We start from the raw sequence: 18,386 nt of genomic DNA, 5'->3' as shown, positions 1-18,386 counted from the left end.
TTGTTCCAACAGTCTGAGCACAAAGCATGGCTACAGCTCGACCCCCTGAGCTCCAGCCTGTGGCCAAAGGTGTGGGGCTCACCTGCGGCAGCTGGAGGCACCCAGAGGTCATGGAATCATGGAACAGTTTGGGTTGGGAGGGACATTAAAGCTCATCTCGTTCCACCAGAACTGGCCCAGGTGAAGGTGACACCACTGGAGCTGGCCCCAGGCCCCTTCACCTGCTGCACCGGCACTGGGAGTGGGGACACGACCCAGCACAAACCAGTGCTGGACTGAGAACTCGCTGTGACACACCAGGAGGTGACAGGAGCAGCTGGAGCGTGTCCCTTTCTGCCTTGTGCTGTGCCTGGGCTCCCAGCACCACACCCCCGAGCCCACCCCAGCCCCGTGAGCTCCCAGGAGCTGTGCACCCCACAGGACTCATTTTGGATCACACACAGGTAATTCCATGTTCCCAATGTTTATTGCTCCCCCACCTCTCCCCACAGGTGTCAGAACTTCTGGAACTGCTTCTTGGTGCCCGCGGCCTTGGTCACCTTGAGCACGTTGAAGCGCACGGTCTTGCTGAGCGGGCGGCACTCGCCCACCGTCACGATGTCCCCGATCTGCACGTCCCTGCAAGGACACCGGGGGGTCAGGGGCTCCCGGGGCTCCCCTGTCCCTCAGAACCCCAAACCTGGCTGTTCTCCCCAGGAGGGAGCACAGAGCTCCCACAGGTACTGCCCAGAACCTGCCCCATGGTTCAGCACATGCCAGTGGCGTTGTCAGCAGCCCCTCACCTGGGGGACTCTGCAGACCATCGTGAGTTTGGACATCATCACCTGGGAGCAGATTCCTGTGAGGAGCTGGGCCATGAACCCACCTATGTCCCACCCAGGTGTGCCCTCACTGCAGCTTGTATGAGTTCAGCACCACACACAGTCAATGTGGACAGGTGAGGGGACAACCCCAGCACACCTGGCACAGCCCAGGGACACCTGCACACATGGGGACAGGGGCACAGGGACAGCTGCACACGCCTGGAGCAGGGGGACAGGGGCACAGGGACAGCTGCACACACCTGAAGCAGGGGGACAGGTGCACAGACATGTTCTTGTGGCGCTTCTCGAAGCGGTTGTACTTGCGGATGTAGTGCAGGTAATCGCGGCGGATCACGATCGTGCGCTGCATCTTCATCTTGGTCACCACACCTGGGCCACGGGGGACAGGCACAGGTATTCCTCCATGTTTACCTGAATCCCAAACCCTAACCTCCCTCTGGGGTGCTCAGTGTCCTGCCAGGCCACAGGGCAGCTACTCCCTCCCTGCCAGGCCACGCCCTCCCCATTTCTGTCACAAACCCAATTATGGCTCTTTTTGAAGCCCTTCTAACACACTCTCTAATGCTTCCTGCACCACCTGCTCCTGCCCTAGAGCAACACCTGCCCCCCAGGCACAGCACACCCGGGGGGTCCCTGCCAGCACCTGGTCCTGTCACCTGCATCAGTGAAGCCAAGTGGCAGCGTCGTCAGGCCCGTGGTGGGCTCGGCAGACCATCGTGAGATCAGCATCATCTGCGGCTCCAGGACCAGGGCGGGGACAGGCACTTGGGCAGGTTTCCTGCTCCAAGGACCTCAGAGGCCCTGGCTGGTTACCTGTGCCAGGACTCCCCTGGGATTCCCTCGGGGATGTCCCATCTCACCTGACAGGATGCGGCCTCGGATAGAGACATTCCCAGTGAACGGACACTTCTTGTCGATGTAGGTGCCCTCGATGGCCTGCAAGGACAGGTGGGTGCCAGGTGAGTGGACACGGTTCAGGTGACACCGGAGCTCAGAGGACACTCATTGCAGCAAGGAATCATGGAGTGGTCCAGGTGGGAATAGCCTTGGAGAAGACTGGCTCTCACCAGCACCACCACTGCCACCACTGCCCCTTCCCAAGTGCCATGCCCACCCTGGGCAGGGCCCTCCTGGGGGCACAGCTGGGGGTCACACAGGCCCTGCCCAGGGCCCCCTCACCTCCTTGGGGGTCTTGAAGCCCAGCCCCACGTTGCGGTAGTAGCGAGGCAGCTTCTCCTTGCCGCCTTCGCCCAGCAGCACCCTCTTTTTGTTCTGGAAGATCGTCGGCTGCTTCTGGTACGCGCGTTCCGTCTGCAGGGGGCGGGGGGCTGTCAGCGTGGGGCCGGGAACGGGACCCGGGCACCGGGCTGTGGCACCCTCAGCACCGGCGTGGAGCCGGCCCTGGCCCCGGGGCACTGAGGCCCTCCCCCGGGCCCCGGGGGAACAGAGACCTCACACAACCCCGGGGCACCGGGCCCCGTGCCCTCCCCCAAACCCTCGAGGCACCGGGACCCTCCCTCCCCCTTCTCCAAACCCCGAGTCACCAAGACCCACCCCATAAAACCCCGGGGAGCACCAAGATCTCCCTCAGCCCCGGGGCACGGGAACCTCTGCCCCCACCCCGAACCAGTGGGGCACCGAGGTTCCGCCCCCTTCGTCCCTCCATCCCGGGGACACGGGCCCATCGCCTCCCCCCGGCCCCCAAAACCCCAGGGCACCGAAATTCCCTCCCCTCCCAAACCCGCGGGGCACGGGACCCTTCCCCGCCACCCCAGGACCAGCCATCCGTCGCCCCCACCCCAAAACTCCAAGCACCGGGACCCCCCTCTCCCACTCCCAGCCCCGGGGCACGGGTCCCTCTCCCGCCCCACCCCAAACCCCGAGACTCTCCCTCGGCGTCCCGCCACAAAACCCCAGGGCCGAACCCCCCCCGCGCGCCGCTCCCGCCGCCCCTCTCCGGCCGAGGCCGCCTCCCCCGCGCCCCGCCGGCCGGTGCGGGGCCCAGCGGGGTGTCCCCGGGCCGTGCCGGGGGGTCCCGGCGGAGCCCCCTCAGCGCCCACCTGCGTGTCCGCCATCTTGGCGCGCGCGGGCCGAAAGAGGCCGCGGAGCACGCGCGGCGCGGGTTAACCCGGGGGCGGGGCCAGGGGCGGCAGCGACGTCACGTGGCGTGTGACGTCACGGGGCCCGTCGGGTGGAACGTGACGGGGAAATGGAGCCGGGGACGGGACCGGTCAGTGCGGGGGAACCGCCCGAGCGGGGCGGCCTCGGCACCCGGCCCAGAGCACCCAGTGCCGGCCAGGCCTTCCTGGGACACCTCCAGGGATGGGCACTCCAAACCTCCCTGGGCAGCCCCTGCCAAGGCCTCACCACCCTTTCCAGCAGGAAATTCCTCCTCCTGTCCCACCTGAGCCTCCCCTGGCACAGCTGGAGGCCGTTCCCTCTCCTCCTGTCCCTTGTTCCCTGGCAGCAGAGCCCGACCCCCCCGGCTCCCCCCTCCTGTCAGGGGGTTGCAGAGCCAGAAGGTCCCCCCTGAGCCTCCTTTTCTCCAGGCTGAGCCCCCCCAGCTCCCTCAGCCCCTCCTGCTGCTCCAGTCCCTTCCCAGCTCCCTTCCCTTCCCTGCACACGCTCCAGCCCCTCCATGTCTCTCTTCCATGAGGTTCCAGAACTGGACACAGCCCTGGAGGTCCCTCAGCAGTGCCAGCACAGGGGCACAAAATCACTTACACAGTCCTGCTGGCCACACTGTTTCTGATACAGAAATTACCTCACCTGGGCTGAAAACCTCACCTGGAGATAAAGGGATGACTGGGAGTTGCTCACAATCAATTGGGAACTAGGAAAAAGTCTCATCCACAGGGATATGAGGGCTGGAACGGAGCATGGTGGGGGCAGGACCCCCGGATTCCAGCCCCTGCCCACCTCCTCACTGGAGGGGAGGTGCCACTGGGATCTGACCACAGCAGGTTCATCTCCCTGCACTATTATTTGCTATCACTTCATCCTGTTGATTCCCAGCCCTGGTGTGCAGCTGGAGCCCCAGAGCCAGGCTCTGCATTGCTGGGTGGGTGACCTTCCATACTCCTGGGGAAAAAAAGGCTGGAATAAAGCTCACTCTGCTCTCTCTCCCCAGTGTTTCCATGCTGTACAACTGGAGAAAAGCTGCAGTGGACACACTGAGTGACTGCAATAAAAACATGAACTATTGGAATCAAAAATATGGATGCTCTCCAGCCACTGCTCCTGCAGGACATGGAGGGGTAAACAGGACAGGGAATGGAGTCGCTGCCCTGGGGCACCCACCAGTCCCCCCAACAGCCTGGGAGGTGCCACCACTGGGGCCCCATCCCTTTTATCCCCTTCATCCTCATCCCATTCCCTCATCCTCATCCCATCCAATCCCACCTCTATTCCCATCTTCATCCTCCTCATCCCAACCCCACTTCCATCCAACCTGCATCATCCCCGTCCCTAACCCCATCCATCCTTACCTCCATCCTCATCCCCACCCCAGCAGCACTGGGGAAGCTGTGGGGCGATGGCCATGAACAGGGAAGGGGTCCCAGGGGTCCCAGGTGGGTGCTGGACAGGAACTGTCACAGCACCAGGGGGCTGGAGCCCCCACACCCCCACACCTGGGGGGCCAACACCAGCACCTTCTCCATGTGCTGCCGCTGCCCCCAACAGTCACAGCTTCACCCCACGGCTCTGGCAGCACTCGCTGCCCCATGGCCACCCCCCGAGCCCCCCAGAGCTGAGGAGAGGCAGACGTGGGGTGTCTCAGGCCAGCAGTGCCCCGACAACAGCACAGACAAGGGGACGATGCCCTCGACCAGACCCTTTATTCCGAAGGGTTTTACACAGCACAGACACACACGGCCCCTCCCCATGCACGGCCCCCCCGCGCCCCTCCAGCCCCACACCCCAGGGGTTGCATAGAGAGCAGCTGGGTGGGCACTGGGGACCCCCGGGGGGCCGAGGGGGGCAGAGCCAGCCCGCCCCGCGCCCCCCCGCCCCTCGAGCCCAGGGGACCCCCAGGGTCCTGCCCTGCCCCCCGGGGCACAGGGTGGGGGGCGGCCACTCGTGTCCAAAGTGCAGCCCTGCCTCAGCCCAGCTCCGCCCCAATAAATTAAAAAGGTCCAAGTCCGGGGTTAAAAAGGGGCCCGGGGGGTCACTCCTCGGGGGGCTCGGTGAGGAAGGGGGAGGTGACGGCGTGGGCCTGGGCGATGGCCGCCAGCTCCTTGAGGAACTCGCTGAAGATGACGGCACAGTACACGGCGTTGCGCACACGCAGGGCCTCGCCGTGCCGCGCCGGGGGGGCCAGGGGAGGCAGGGGCTGCAGCCCCCCGTCCCGCAGCCCCTGCAGGGCCAGCTGTGCCGCGTGCCGCGCGCGCGTCGGGCTGTTGGCGTGGCGCAGCAGCAGCTCCCCCAGGGACGGCTTCCGGCTGCGGGCTGTGGGACAAGGGGGCACATGGGGGGTCGCATCTATGCCCTAGTGCACCCCCAGACCTCCCCCAGCCACTGCATAGACCGCTCACCTCCCCCAGACTCACACTCCCCATGGAGAAACCCCAGGGCTCCCCAGCTCCCAGCACGGACCCCAGACCCCCTGTTAACACACCATGCAGCCCCCAGCCCTCCCCACAGCCCCCCATACTATGCGCAGCCCTCAGCCCCTGGGCAATGCAGGGGGCAGCCCCCAGCCCCTCCCTATAACCCATGCATCCCCCAGCCCCCCCCACCAGCCCACAGCCCCCCGTGCAGACTCCAGTGCTCTGCACAACGCACTACGCAGCCCCCAGCCCCTGGGCAATGCACAGGGCAGCCCCCAGCCCTTAATGCAGCCCCCAGCCCCTTGTACGGCAGAGCATGCAGCCCCCCAGGACCCGGCCCTGCCCCCAGCCCACTCCACAGCCCCAACTCCCTGCACAGCCCCTATTGGTTTCACACAGCCCCCAGCCCCCCATGCACCCCCAGTCCCTGCCGAGGCCGTGCCCTCACCCAGGGTGTCAGGGCGCCGCAGGGCAGGGGTGGCCCCAGGCCCCTCGGCCCAGTCCAGCCGTCCCCGAGCAATCAGGTACTTCTTGGCCTTGAAGAGAAGCGCTGGGAAATCCTCCTGGCTGGCGGCGAAGCTCTCGATCTTGTTCTTCACCGAGCCCAGCACCTGCAGGACCACAGGATGGAGGTGTCCCAGAGGAAGAGGGAGTCCAGGGGCATGGGAGAGTCCCTGTCCCCACAGCGGAATAACGGCCATGTTCCCGTGGCACTTGGGGACACGGGGCAGTGGTGGGCTGGGCATTGCTGGGGGAACTCAACAGTCTTGGGGGCCTTTCCAACCCTTTTCTATGACTCCATGAGGGAAGACGGTCCCGGGGAGCCATACCTGGAGCAAGGACTTCACACTGGGCTGGAAGACCATGTTGGTGTTGAGCAGGAAGGAGCGGAGCAGGGGCTGGGGGTAGCAGGCCAGCTGGGCCACCAGCCCCGTCAGCAGGAAGTTGACATAGAGCGAGTTGTGGGGCATGTTCTCCAGCTTCCCGAAAAGCACCGACACGAAGGGGCCTGGGGGTACGGGAGGTCAGGTGGGGGCACAAGGGGGCCAGGTAGGGCCCCGCCAGCAGCTGGGACCCCCACCCCATCCCCCCACGCCCACCTGTGAAGGGCTGGCTGGGGGGCGGCCCCACCGCCCGCGGCGGGCTGGCCACCACCTGCGCCAAGGGGTCCGGGGGCCGCGACGGCGCCCGCCCGGCGCCCGCGTCTCCCTCAGGCAGAGCAGCGAAGCTGGCGAAGGCCTCCTCCTCCTCACGGGACAGGGGCGGCTCGGGGGGCTCTGGGGGGGCGGCCAGAGGCCCCCCCACGCCCCCGTTCCGCATCTCGGCCTCGATCTCGCGCAGCTCCTCGGTGAAGGTCTCGATGGAGACGCCGGTGCCGGGAGGCTCAGCAGGCGCACGGGCCAGCAGCTCCTCCAGCAGCGAGTCCACAGATGGCAGCGGCTCCCAGCTGGGGGGCTGCGCCTGGGGGGCCCCATTCGGCGCCCCCCCATTGCCCTCCCCCTCGCCCTGGGGGCTCCGACGGACCTTCTTCACCACCACGTCCCCCTCGGGCCGCCCCGGCTCGGCCGCTGTGTGCGCCCCGTTCACCAGCGTCCCTCCATCCCGGGGGTCGGGGCCAGACCCCCCCACACCGGGCTCATCCCCGCCGAGGGACCCCCCCAGCGCCTCTCGCGCCCCCTCCTCGGGCAGCCCCCGCTTCTTAGTCCGCGGGGTGGGGGGCCCCGGGGGCCGCGCTGGGGGGCTGTCGGGGTCAGGTGGGGGGCCAGGGGCGCGGGGGTCCTCGCCGTCGTAGGGGGCCGACCAGACGCGGCAGGCCCAGGCGCAGCGGTCTATGCTGCGCCGCGCGTCCCGCAGGTATTCCAGGTAGTTCCTGTCCAGCTCCGCCACCTCGTCCCGGGGACCGGCGCAGGGGGGGCTGCCCGCGGGGGGACCGGGGGAGCGGGGGGCGGCCGCCTCGGGGGGGGCCGCGCTCGCCTGGCGCATGAAGAAGGAGAGGCGGGACGGCGTGGAGGGCTTCGGTGCCGGGGGGGCGTCTGCGCCGGGGCTGCCGTGGGCTGTGGGGGGAACAGGGGTCAGCGCCAAGCTGGGGGGGGAAGGGGTTCGAGGGGCTGTGGGGGGAACAGGGGTCAGCACCAAGCTGGGAGTGGGGTTTGAGGGGCCACAGGAACGGTGGGAAGGGGGTTAATGCTGGGACAGGGAGAGGATCTGAGGGGCCACGGGGATGGGCTCAGCTCTGAGCTAGGATGGGGATGGGGTCCCAGGGGCTGTAGGGATGGCATAGGAGCACTCAGCACTAGGACAGAAAGGGGGTCCAGGGGCCATGGGGACAGCAAGAGAGCCCAGTGGCAGGACGGAATGGGAACAGGGTCTGAAGGGCCACAGGGATGGCACAGGGGGCTCAGTCCTGGGACGAGACAGGGCCTGAGGGGCCATGTAAAGCCTGGGAGGGGGTTCAGCATCAAGCCAGGATGCGCAGGGGCTGCGAGGGGCTGCGGTGCCATACCCCTGGCCCGGGACGGGGGCTCCTCCTCCCGGTCGGGGGGCGGTGGGGGGCTCTCGGGGCGGCAGCAGCGTGGGATGAGCGACAGGAACTTGGCCGCCGTCTTCCCGTAGATGTCCAGGTCCCGCACTGCCCGCTTCTGGCTCAGCATCACATGGCTGCAGGGCAGCAGGTACCTGGGGGCAGGGGGGCACAGAGGGGCTGCAGGGGTGGACACCGGGACGGGGACACCCCACTAGACCCCAGCCCCTTCACAGCCAGGCAACAATGTGGCTGCCCCACACCCACATGCGCAGCTGGGAGCAAAGCCCCGGGTCCCATCCCAGAGAATCCCCTGGAATGGGGTGGCAGCAGGTGACCCCCCCGAGCCCCTCCTGTCCCCATTACCTGAGCACCAGCTGCAGCATCACGTCCTCGCAGTTGAGGCTGAGCAGGGTCCGGAACAGGCTCAGGGACACCATGCACAGCTGGGGACAGCACAGGCATCAGGGGGGCGGTGGGGCAGGTGGGCTGGGGATGGGAACGGGATGAGGATGTTGGGGATAGGGATGTCGGGGATGGAATGGAAATGGGATGAGGACAGGGATGATGGGGGGCCGTGGGGGCCGCAGGGGCTCACCTGGGAGTTGCTGGTGCAGCCCACCAGCATGTCCCAGTTGGGGTGAGTATGTTGGGGATGGGAACGGGATGTGGGGGGGCCATGGGGGGCTCATGCAGGAGTTGCTGTTGATGTGGCCCACCAAGGTGTCCAGGATGGGATGGGGATGGGATGGGGGTGTTTGGGGGCCACAGGGCTCACCCGGGAGTTGCTGTTGATGCGGCCCACCAGCGTGTCCAGGATGGTGGCGTTGTCGTGCCGGTGCAGCAGCACGAAGCGCAGGAAGGTTTTCAGCAGCGCCGTCTCGCTGACGCTGCGCAGGAACAGGTCCAGGTATGCCGTGCTGGCGATCATCTCCTCCACCGAGGTCTGTGGGACGGGCACCACAGGATGGGCACTGTGTGGCCCTGCCCACCCACACAGGCAGGGGTATGGGCAGCAGACCCACACTCTGTGCCTGCTCCTGGGGGTCCCTCACCTTGTGCAGTGCCGGCCCCATCACAGGCACGAGGAACCCGTTGTGGACGTAATCCACCAGCTGCTTCTGCACCAGCGGGTGGGCAACCTGTGGGGCCACAGGGAGGGTCAGGCAGCCCCCTACAGCGCTGGGAGCCCCCCACAGCCCCTCAGAGCCCCCCGGCCCCACCTGGATGACAGCGTTGCAGAACTCGAGCGAGTTCATGAAGAGGACGAGGGAGGAGACGCCAATCCAGTCCTCACGGCGCAGGAAGTGCCAGTCGTCCCCCCGCACCTCGATCTTGCGGGGCAGGGAGGAGTACAGGGCGCTCAGGCCCGTGGCCAGCACCTGGGGACACACCTGGGTATTCAGCTGCTCCACAGCCCCTCAGACCTCCGGCCGCTGGACCTGACCAGCCTCCTCTGAACCCCAATCCCACAGGAACCTGCCCCCCTCCAGCCCGGCTTCAGGCAGGGCAGCTGGACTGGGCCCAGTGTCCCACTCTGGCCCAAGGGACCGGCCCCCTTGTCCTCAGCCCAACACTGAGCCCTCCATCATCTCCAAGCCCCTCCATCATTCCCAAGCACTCCATCCCCAGGCCCCCTGTCACCTCCAAGCCCATCACTTGCAGACCCTCCATCATCCCCAGGTCCCTTGCCATCTCCGAGTACCCCATCATTCCCAGGCCCCCCATCACCATGCTATCTCCAGATCCCCATCACCCTCAAGCCCTCTATCTCAAAGCCTTCCATCACTCCCAAACTCTCCATCACCTCCAAGCCCCACAAGATCACCAGACCCCCCATTATCTGCAAACCTCTCCCATCCCCAAGCCTCCATCCAGGGCAGCGCTCCTCCCTCCAGGCCTGTCCATGGCTCCAGCCCCAGTGGCCCAACCCAACCATGTCCCAGCCCTGCCCCAGGCAGGGGAGGCCCCGCTGGCCAGTCCGTACTGGGCAGAAGTAGGAGTTGTCGGTGATGGACTGTGCCACGGCGCGGTTGCTGGCCGACATGGCCATGATGAGCAGCAGCGCGTCGCGCGCCTGCTGGCCCCGCGCGCCCTCGTGGTGGATGAAGGGGATGAGGAGCGAGAAGATAATGAGGTTGGCGGGGCCCTGGTCCGTGTGGCTGTGGAAGAAGAGCTCCAGGATGGCCGGCTCGCGGGCCACAGAGACGCAGAGCTGGTTGAGCAGCAGCACCAGGCTGTTCTCGAGCGGGGCCGAGGCGGGCTCGGCGCACACGCTGAGCAGGCGCAGCAGCGGCGTCAGCACCGCCTTGTGCCGCAGCAGAGGCTGCCGGGCCTGGCTGATCAGCATCTCGTACAGCTTCAGCTGCTCCACCTGGGAATGGGGACACGGACGGGGTGGGAGAGGCACCGAGACTCCCGGGTCCATCTGCTCCCCCGGCGCTGCCCAGCCCACCACTGAGCCCCATCCCCAAGTGTCACAGCCAGACAGCTGTGAAATCCCCCCAGGAGTGGGGACTCCAGCCCTGCCCTAGGCCACCCGTGACAGGGCTGAACAGCCCTTTCCAGGAGCGATTTTCCCCAATATCGCAGAACGATAGGACGCTGTGGATTGGAAGCGACCTTAAAGCCCATCTAGTCCCAACCTAAATCCAACCTGAACTTCCCCAGGTGCAGCAACCAGCCCTTGGCCTGGCTGACCCTCACCCCACCACCCTCACCCCTTGAATCCAGCCTGTCCCAGCCCCCCGCAGGCCACTCACTCCCACAGACCCCCCCCTGCCCTCTCCACTCCTCATCATGGACCTTCCTCTCCTCGGTGAAGTCTCCCTGCAGGTGCCAGCACAGGAGCTGCTCCAACAGGTTCTCAGCAGCCACGAACTCCAGGATGGGCCCGCAGGCCATGTCCCCATCCCCCTGGGACCTGTCCCCATCCCGCCGGGGCCGGTCCTCGGCCAGCAGGTTCAGCATCTGGTAGGTGTTGTTGCGGACGGCGCTGAGGTCGTCGGGGGCCGGTTTGCTCCCGCGCCGCTCCAGGATCCGCAGCACCTGCGGGAGGGGGGCACACGGCGGTGGGCGCCGGGGGCTGGGAGATGGGGGGGTCCCTGCCACCCCTGCGCCCCACTCACCTGTGCCCAGTGGTTCTTGAAGACCATGAGGCAGGTCTCGGGGTCGGCAGTGACGGGGGGCTGCAGGCTGGCACTGCGGGGGGCTCGCTGCCCACCCGCCCGCGGTGTCAGCTTGCTCAGCCAGCTCATCCTCTCCATCGGCACGCGGGGCACGGCAGTCACGGGCAGCGCCAGGGGGCCCCGACCGCTCCGGCTGAGGCCTGGCACCGCCGTGGGGGCATGGGCGAGCGGGCGGGACACCGGGGTCCTCTCTCCATGCTGCTGCCAGTGGCTGCAGGGAGAGGGGAGGTCAGGGATCCCCAGCCCGGCTCTGCACCCAGCAACAGGGAGGGAGGGAGGAGGGGAGGAAGGCAGGCAAGCTGGAGTGCCGGGAGCTGGGCCAGGGCAGGGAGGGCAAGCGCGCTGGAGCAGCGGTGGCCGGAAAACTCTGGATCCCAGCTCTGCTCACATCCAGCGCCGGACTTTGAACCGGGAACCGGCCCAGCGCGGGTGTGGGGAGCACCCAGCACCCACTGGGACAGCTGGGACAGAGGGACAGCTCCCACCCCCGGGCAGCATCACCCACAGCCGGTGTGGCATGATGGTGCTGCCAGGGATATTTATAGGGCCCTGTGCCCCAGAACCACCACCACAGGCACCGAGTGTCCCCCGGGGAGCCTGGAGACACTGAGACACCAGGAGTCCCCCAGCAGCACGTGGGGAGGGCAGTGGCACCAAGAGCCACTGCCACAGCCCCCATGCGGGGCTGAGGGAAGTGAAAGCGCCATTAAAGACACCCCAAACCGCAGGAGCAGGAAAGGGAAGTGGCCAGAGCCAGGGCAGTGGGACACAGCACCGGCAGAGCCAGCTATTTATACCGGCACAGCCGGTGTCCCATGTCCCACCCACGCACCAGGGCTCATGTGGCTGCTAAAGTTAGACCTGCCGAATGCCGGGGCAGTGCCAGCCCAGGGCCCAGCACCACAGCCCTGCACAGCCACAGCACGGACACAGAGCCAAAGGCCACAACGTGGCACACCAGGCACATCCTGGCACAGGGACCTGTCTGGCACACAGCCAGAGCCATGCCAGTGGGACAGGGACACTGGCTGCTGCCACCAGCCCCATCCTGACACCAACAACCCAACACCCTGACCCGGCAGCTCCCACTGCATGTGAGGGGACACGGCCAGGACATGGCACAGGCCGTGTCACCACACTGGTGACACCCTAGTGTCACCGGGCGGGGCTGCAGCGAGGGTCTGGCAGCAGGGGAGCAGCCGGTGACCAGGGCATGGGGAGGTGTCTGGGTGTCACCAGGGCAGGAGCACCTGGGGTAGGGACAGCAGGGGCACGGCCACCATGGGTAGGGGGTTGCAGCCAGTGCCGGGGGGTGTAGTTGTGGGCACCGGCCCCTCCTATGCACCCTGGGAGGGGGAGCATGGTGTGGGGTCACCCGGGGGGCCACCGCGGGATGCCAGTGGTCCCGGTGACGCTGAAGGCTTACGCGCGGCTACGGGCTGTCCCACCCCGGGGCTGCTGTTCTCCAGCCCGCGGGAGGTGCTGCCCACCCGGGCACCCCCAGTCCCGGGGCCACGGTGATACCGGGACCTGGAGTCTCCCAGACCCTGGGGTCACGCAAAACCGGGACCTCCCCATGCCCCGGGGCCGGGCCGCCTACCTGGGTCAAGGTCGCGGCGGTCCCGTCCCGTCAGCGCCTCACCTGGGGAGGGCAGAGGAGGCGTCGGACGCGGGGCCGGGACCCGCCGGGACCCCGCGCCGCTCCGGGCCCCCCCGGCACCGGGCCCCTGCCCCGCGGCACCGCGACCCGCCCAGGCCCGGTCCCGCCGCGAGTCCCGCCGCGGCTCCCGCGTCCCGGACACGGCCCGGCCCGGCCCGGGCGGTCCCGCACGGCCAAGGGCGGGCGGCGGCCCGGGCGCCCCAGGACCGCGGCGAAGCTTGGCCGGCCCGGCTGCGGGGCCCGCCCCGCCCGCGGTGCCCCCCGCTGCCGCCGTCCCCACGCGGGGTGTCCCGCTGGCGCTGTCCCGGCCGCGCCGGTGCCCCCGGTCCGTCCCGCCGCCGCTCACCGCCCGCCCCCGCCGCGGGCCCCGCGCGCCCGCCGCCATCTTCGCGCCGCACCCGACGCACCGCGCGCCGGCCCCGCCCACCAGGCACGGCCACGCCCACCACACCTTGGGGGCGAGCCCGACCGAGGGGGCGTGGCCGGGCCGGCCGAGCGCTGATTGGCTGCGCTGCCGGGGGAACGGGGAACTGCGAACCCCGAACGGGCACCCCTGGAATGGGGCATCCCCGGAACCGGGAACTCCCCCGAGCCGGGCACCGAGAACTGGGCATCCCTTAGCAGAACCCCTGCAACCAAGTAACCCTGTACAGGCACCCACTGTTATGAGGCACCCCCAAAAACCGGGCACCCCTCCGAGCTGGGAACCCGGTACGTGTGTACTGGGAACCCCCAGTAACTGGGTACCCCTGAACCGTGTACCGAGAGCCCCTGCACCGGGTAACCCCAGCACACTGCATCCTCAGAACCGGACACCCCGGACTCAGGCACCCCCCTGAGCCAGGCACCGAGAACTGGATTAACTGGGTATGGGAACCCCTTGGAACTGGGCACTCCAGAACCCGGAACCCCTGTACCGGGACGCCCAGAACTGGGCATCCATGTACCAGATAACCTTGTACCGGGCACCTCGTGCCAGGTAACCCCGTACCGGGCACAGCTCTGACGCATGCACCACGCACTGGGAGCTGCCACCAGCTCTGCAGAGGGCACTGCCTGGCACTGGCCATTGTCACTGGGGCCTGGCCTGGGCCCCAGCACACCTGGCCACAGCTCCATGCCCTGGCCTGCCCGGTGCACCTGGCACCGTGGCTGCCACAGCCCGGGCATCCCGGGGGGCCGTGGGTGCCCCAGGGACCCCACGTTGCCAGGACGCGCCTGGCGCTGCAGGAGCCACGTGGCCGGGACCTCTTGAGGGACCGCGCTCAGGGCCGGGCACCAGCGGCAGCACCCGCTGGGCACTGAGGTGCACAGGACCCAGCACAGGACTCAGCACAGGACCCGGCCCAGGACCCAGCCCATGACCCGGCACAGGACTCAGCACAGGACCCGGCCCAGGACCCACCAGTATGTGGATGCACAAGACCCACCGGGTACCAGGACGCACAGGACCCCTGTCGCGCAGGATGAAGCCCCTCAGCTCCCTCCTGTCCTGCCACTGGGCCTGGCTCCGGCTGTGCGGCACCTCCAGGCCCATGGCCAGGGCTGAGGCTGGCACCGGCACTGGACACGCTGTGGGGTGAGCAGGGCACGGCTGCCCACTGCGGGGCTGGGGTGGGGGCACTGCAGGAACCCCTAGGTCCTACAGGTGCTGGAGGGTGGCTGAGCCCCGGAGCCCCTGGCAGCTGTGGGTGGGTGCAGGGCAGCAGGGCCAGGGGTCCAGAATGGGGATGGGGTGACACTAGGTCCCTCTGTGCCCCCAGCAGCACTGCCATTCCTCAGAGGTGGACCCGTGACCCCGCCGGGGACTGGCACTACTGGTGGATCAGCCTCATGGTGCTGCCCATCCTCTACAACTGGGTCGTCCTCATCCTCAGGTGCCAGGCAGGGGGGTCAGGGCAGGGGTGTGGGGCGTCCCGGGCCCCTCGGCCCCGTCCTGGTGACGCCCTGTGATGCCACCTGCACCCCAGGTGCTGCTTCCCCGAGGTGCAGGAGGCACATGTGGGGCTGTGGCGGGGCCTGGACGGGCTCAGTGATGCGCTGTACCTGCTGGACATTGCCGTGCGCCTCCACACAGGTGTGTACACACACACAAACACACGGTGTTACACACACACAGACACACACAGACACACAGTGTTACACACACACAGACACACACAGACACACGAGTGTGTTACACACAGACAGACGCACGGGTGTGTTACACACACACACAGACACAGTGTTACACACAGACAGACACACAAACACATGGGTGTGTTACACACAGACAGACACACGGGTGTGCTACACACACACACACAGACACACAGTGTTACACACACACAGACACACACAGACACACGAGTGTGTTACACACAGACAGACACACGGGTGTGTTACACACAGACAGACGCACGGGTGTGTTACACACACACACAGACACAGTGTTACACACAGACAGACACACACACAAACACATGGGTGTGTTACACACAGACAGACACACGGGTGTGTTACACACAGACAGACGCATGGGTGTGTTACACACACACACACAGTGTTACACACAGACAGACACACATACAGACACACGAGTGTGTTACACACAGACAGACACAGGGGTGTTACACACAGACAGACATGGGTGTTACACACAGACAGACACACAGGTGTATTACACACAGACACGTGGGTGTGTTACACACAAACACACACATACAAACGCACAGGTGTGTAAACACACACACACACACACATGCACACACAGGTGCACTCCCACCTGGCACAGCTGTCACCCAACCCCGCACGAGGGGGATCTGGCTGGGCACTCTGGGGTCCCAGCATGGACTGCTGACCCCTCAACCCCACAGTAGCCCAGGGAACCCCCAGTGACATCCCCAGGGTGCCCATCCAGAGGCACTGGTCTCCAGGACACACCCCCCACTCCATGGCAGGCACCCACCTAGTCCCCACTGCCAGCCCCTCCCCTCACAGGGACCCCCTGAGAAACCCCTACCCCTCAACTCTCCCGGGCCCCCCCCAGCGCCATGACCCTCCTGGCTGCCCCCAAGGTTTTCTGGAGGATGGGATCCTGGTGCAGGACATCAGCCGGACGCGGCGGCGCTACCTGTGCTCCTGGGCCTTCCCCTGGGACGTGGCAGCTGTGCTGCCCACCGAGCTGCTCTGCCTGCTCCCAGGGGTCCCGGGGGTCCCAGGGGTGCCGGCAGCACGTGCCAACCGCTGCCTGCGGGCGCCACGGCTCTTCGAGGCCTTCAACCAGTGTGAGACACGCACGGGGTGGCCCAACACCTTCCGTGTGGCCAAGCTGATGATGTACCTGGTGCTGGGCATCCACTGGCACGGCTGCCTCTACTTCGCGCTATCGGCGCGGCTGGGGCCGGGCACCGACCCCTGGGTGTGCCCTGCCTTCGCGCGCCCGCTGCGCCGATACCTGCACAGCTTCTACTTCTCCACGCTGGTCCTGGCCATGGTGGGTGACACGCCGGCGCCACAGCGCAAGGAGGAGTTCCTCTTCACCATTGCCGGTTTCCTGCTGGCTGTGCTGGGCTTCGCCACCATCACCGGCAGCATCAGCGCCGTCATCGCCAACCTCAGCGCGGCCGACGCCGCCTTCTACCCCGACGCGGGGCCGGTGCGGCGGTACCTGCGGGCGCGGGGCGTGGGCGGGCGGCTGGCGAGGCGCGTGGCGCGCTGGCACCAGCACCTGCGCGTGCAGCGCAAGCTGCCGGCGGAGCGGGCGGTGCTGCAGCACCTGCCGCGGGGGCTGCGGGCCGAGGTGGCGGCCAGCGTGCACCTGCCGGCCCTGCGGCGCGTGGGGCTGTTCCGCGGCTGGGGGCACGAGGTGCTGCGCCAGCTGGTGCCGCGCCTGCGCCCGCAGGTCTTCGGCCCCGGCGAGTTCGTGTGCCGGCGCGGCGACGTGGGCCGCGAGATGTACTTCGTCCGCGAGGGCCGGCTGGCCGTGGTGGCCGAGGACGGCGTCACGCAGCTGGCCGTGCTGGGCGAGGGGCTCTACTTCGGGGAGATCAGCCTCATCAACATCAAGGGTGAGCCCCACACCTCACACCGACGCCGGCCCACGGCCCCCCTGGCTCATGGCCCCCACCCTGCAGGGAACACGGCGGGGAACAGGCGCACGGCCAACATCCTGAGCATCGGCTACTCGGACCTGTTCTGCCTGGGCAAGGAGGACCTGGCCGAGGTGCTGGTTGAGTTCCCCCACGCCCGCGCCGCCATGGAGGCCAAGGGCCGGGAGCTGCTGCTGGGTATGGGGCGGCTGGACACGGGTGCTGAGGCAGCAGCAGCGGCAGCCGAGGCCGAGGCTGAGCGGCGGCTGTGGGGGCTGGAGGTGGCCCTGGAGGGGCTGCAGACACGGGCGGCTCGGCTGCTGGCACAGCTGGAGGCCAGCGCCCTGCGCATGGCCCTGCGCGTCCAGCGCCTCGAGGGGCAGCTGCACCTGAGGCAGCAGCAGGAGGAGGCAGCGGGGATGGCTGGGGCAGCAGGAATGGCCACACCGCAGTGGCCAGCCAGGACACGGGGTCCTGCTGTAGGACAGGGGCCCCCCAGGACACGGGGTCCTGCTGTAGGACAGGGGCCCCCCAGGACACGGGGTCCTGCTGTAGGACAGGGGCCCCCCAGGACACGGGATCCTGCTGTAGGACAGGGGCCCCCCAGGACACAGGGTCCAGCCGAGACGCAGGGTCCCCTCAGGGCCCGTGATCCTGTCGGTGACTGGGATCCCTTCAAGGTGCAGGTTGCCCCCAAGGCACAGGGTCCTGTCCAGGGACCAAGTCCTGCTGGAGGACGGGGTCCCACTGGGGTGCAGGGTCCCTCCAAGGCACAGAGTCCTCTTTGGGATCAGGGTCTGCCCAGGGCACAGGGTCCCCAAATGGCAGAGGGTACCCCAATAGCACAGGGTCGCAGTGGCACACAAGGTCCCCCCAGGTCACAGGGTACTCCCACGGTGTGGGGTCCCCTCAGGACACAGGGTCCTCCCAGGACACAGGGTTCCACTGGGGCACAGGGCCCCAGTGGGGTGCAGGGTCACAGGGGGGCACAGGCTCCCCGCAGGGCACAGGTTCCTCCTGGGGGCCGGGTTCCCCCTAAAGTACAGGGTCCTTCCATAGCACAGGGACACCCTGGGGGAGGGGGTCCCCATAGGATGCAGGGTACCCCCATGGCACAGGGTCCCTCTTGGTCACGGGGTTCCAGACGAGTGCAGGAACTCCCCGGGGCTCGAGGTCCTGGGAGGGGGGGCGGTGCAGGGGGACCAGTCCCACAGCGCTGAGGGGTCACCGGGGGGGGGACAGCAGCGAGACACCGACAGCTGCTGCCGCTGCGGAACGGGGACCGGGACCGGGACGGGGAAGGGGCCGGGAAGGGAACGGGTCGAGGTCGGGGAGCGGTGGGGTCTGGGCTGGGAACGAGCCGGTACCGGAGTCGGAAGCAGCTCGGGACTCCGAGCCCGCCGGGCCGCCCCGGGGTCACTCGCGGGGACACGGTGACAGTCCCACAGTGACAGACACCGCGGTGACGGCCGCCGCCGCCGCCCGGCGCCGCAGGAGCGCTCCCGGCGAGCCCCGTGCGAACCCCCCGACCCGCCCGGGGCTCCGCCTGCATCCCGGTACTCCCCGAGCCCCG

At 67.7% G+C, this 18,386-nt stretch overlaps 3 protein-coding genes and 2 non-coding genes across 6 annotated transcripts; 1 reads left to right on the top strand and 4 right to left on the bottom strand.

The window, feature by feature from the left end:
* Positions 1 to 444: 444 nt before the first annotated feature.
* Positions 445 to 2,958, bottom strand: RPS11 (ribosomal protein S11). The gene is made up of 5 exons (XM_027734924.2): positions 2,885 to 2,958; positions 2,004 to 2,135; positions 1,685 to 1,760; positions 1,064 to 1,193; positions 445 to 618 (listed from the first exon to the last, which is right to left on the bottom strand). Exons 1-5 carry the CDS (start codon positions 2,897 to 2,899, stop codon positions 495 to 497), a joined length of 477 nt encoding a protein of 158 aa, XP_027590725.1. The 5' UTR covers positions 2,900 to 2,958; the 3' UTR covers positions 445 to 494.
* Positions 737 to 826, bottom strand: LOC113995146. The gene has a single exon (XR_003543278.1). It is a non-coding gene; the product is annotated as a small nucleolar RNA SNORD35 (small nucleolar RNA).
* Positions 1,477 to 1,561, bottom strand: LOC113995147. The gene has a single exon (XR_003543279.1). It is a non-coding gene; the product is annotated as a small nucleolar RNA SNORD35 (small nucleolar RNA).
* A 1,686-nt stretch (positions 2,959 to 4,644) lies between the features above and the next one.
* On the bottom strand, positions 4,645 to 12,725 carry FHIP1B (FHF complex subunit HOOK interacting protein 1B). 2 transcript variants are annotated; one of them, XM_027734921.2, is made up of 13 exons: positions 12,684 to 12,725; positions 11,024 to 11,294; positions 10,701 to 10,943; positions 9,883 to 10,269; positions 9,119 to 9,277; positions 8,951 to 9,037; positions 8,674 to 8,841; positions 8,262 to 8,341; positions 7,878 to 8,050; positions 6,475 to 7,428; positions 6,205 to 6,383; positions 5,823 to 5,985; positions 4,993 to 5,273 (listed from the first exon to the last, which is right to left on the bottom strand). In XM_027734921.2, exons 2-13 carry the CDS (start codon positions 11,159 to 11,161, stop codon positions 4,993 to 4,995), a joined length of 3,012 nt encoding a protein of 1,003 aa, XP_027590722.1. In that variant the 5' UTR covers positions 11,162 to 11,294; positions 12,684 to 12,725. The 2 variants fall into 2 exon arrangements, with proteins under 2 accessions (XP_027590723.1, XP_027590722.1); XM_027734922.1 differs by lacking the exon at positions 12,684 to 12,725 and having other exon boundaries at positions 4,645 to 5,273; positions 11,024 to 11,161.
* Positions 12,726 to 13,612: 887 nt separating this feature from the next.
* Positions 13,613 to 18,264, top strand: CNGA4 (cyclic nucleotide gated channel subunit alpha 4). Its single transcript, XM_039387159.1, has 7 exons — positions 13,613 to 13,722; positions 14,507 to 14,620; positions 14,714 to 14,820; positions 15,800 to 16,792; positions 16,859 to 17,223; positions 17,698 to 17,776; positions 18,056 to 18,264. Exons 1-7 carry the CDS (start codon positions 13,613 to 13,615, stop codon positions 18,262 to 18,264), a joined length of 1,977 nt encoding a protein of 658 aa, XP_039243093.1.
* Positions 18,265 to 18,386: the final 122 nt, after the last annotated feature.

The sequence above is a fragment of the Pipra filicauda genome, unplaced genomic scaffold, assembly GCF_003945595.2.
Source record: "Pipra filicauda isolate LSUMZ 115617 unplaced genomic scaffold, ASM394559v2 scaffold537_size357629_pilon, whole genome shotgun sequence".
Taxonomy (NCBI): domain Eukaryota; kingdom Metazoa; phylum Chordata; class Aves; order Passeriformes; family Pipridae; genus Pipra; species Pipra filicauda.
Note: the sequence above shows the minus strand (reverse complement) of the source record. Positions and strands in the feature narration are given on the sequence as shown.

Excerpts from the sequence above, each read along its gene's own strand:
- RPS11 (XM_027734924.2), bottom strand. Across the intron at positions 1,761-2,003 it reads GCTTCAAGACCCCCAAGGAG|GCCATCGAGGGCACCTACAT; the intron begins GTGAGGGGGCCC and ends CTGTCCTTGCAG. Across the intron at positions 1,194-1,684 it reads CCGAGGCCGCATCCTGTCAG|GTGTGGTGACCAAGATGAAG; the intron begins GTGAGATGGGAC and ends CCCGTGGCCCAG.
- FHIP1B (XM_027734921.2), bottom strand. The coding sequence starts at position 11,161 with ATGGAGAGGATGAGCTGGCTGAGCAAGCTGACACCGCGGGCGGGTGGG. Across the intron at positions 8,342-8,673 it reads GCATCAACAGCAACTCCCGG|CTGTGCATGGTGTCCCTGAG; the intron begins GTGAGCCCTGTG and ends TGCTGTCCCCAG. Across the intron at positions 6,384-6,474 it reads CCCCAGCCAGCCCTTCACAG|GCCCCTTCGTGTCGGTGCTT; the intron begins GTGGGCGTGGGG and ends CCGTACCCCCAG.
- CNGA4 (XM_039387159.1), top strand. The coding sequence starts at position 13,613 with ATGGGAACCCCTTGGAACTGGGCACTCCAGAACCCGGAACCCCTGTAC. Across the intron at positions 14,621-14,713 it reads TGGGTCGTCCTCATCCTCAG|GTGCTGCTTCCCCGAGGTGC; the intron begins GTGCCAGGCAGG and ends CCTGCACCCCAG. Across the intron at positions 17,777-18,055 it reads CACTGGGGCACAGGGCCCCA|CAGCGAGACACCGACAGCTG; the intron begins GTGGGGTGCAGG and ends GGGGGGGGACAG.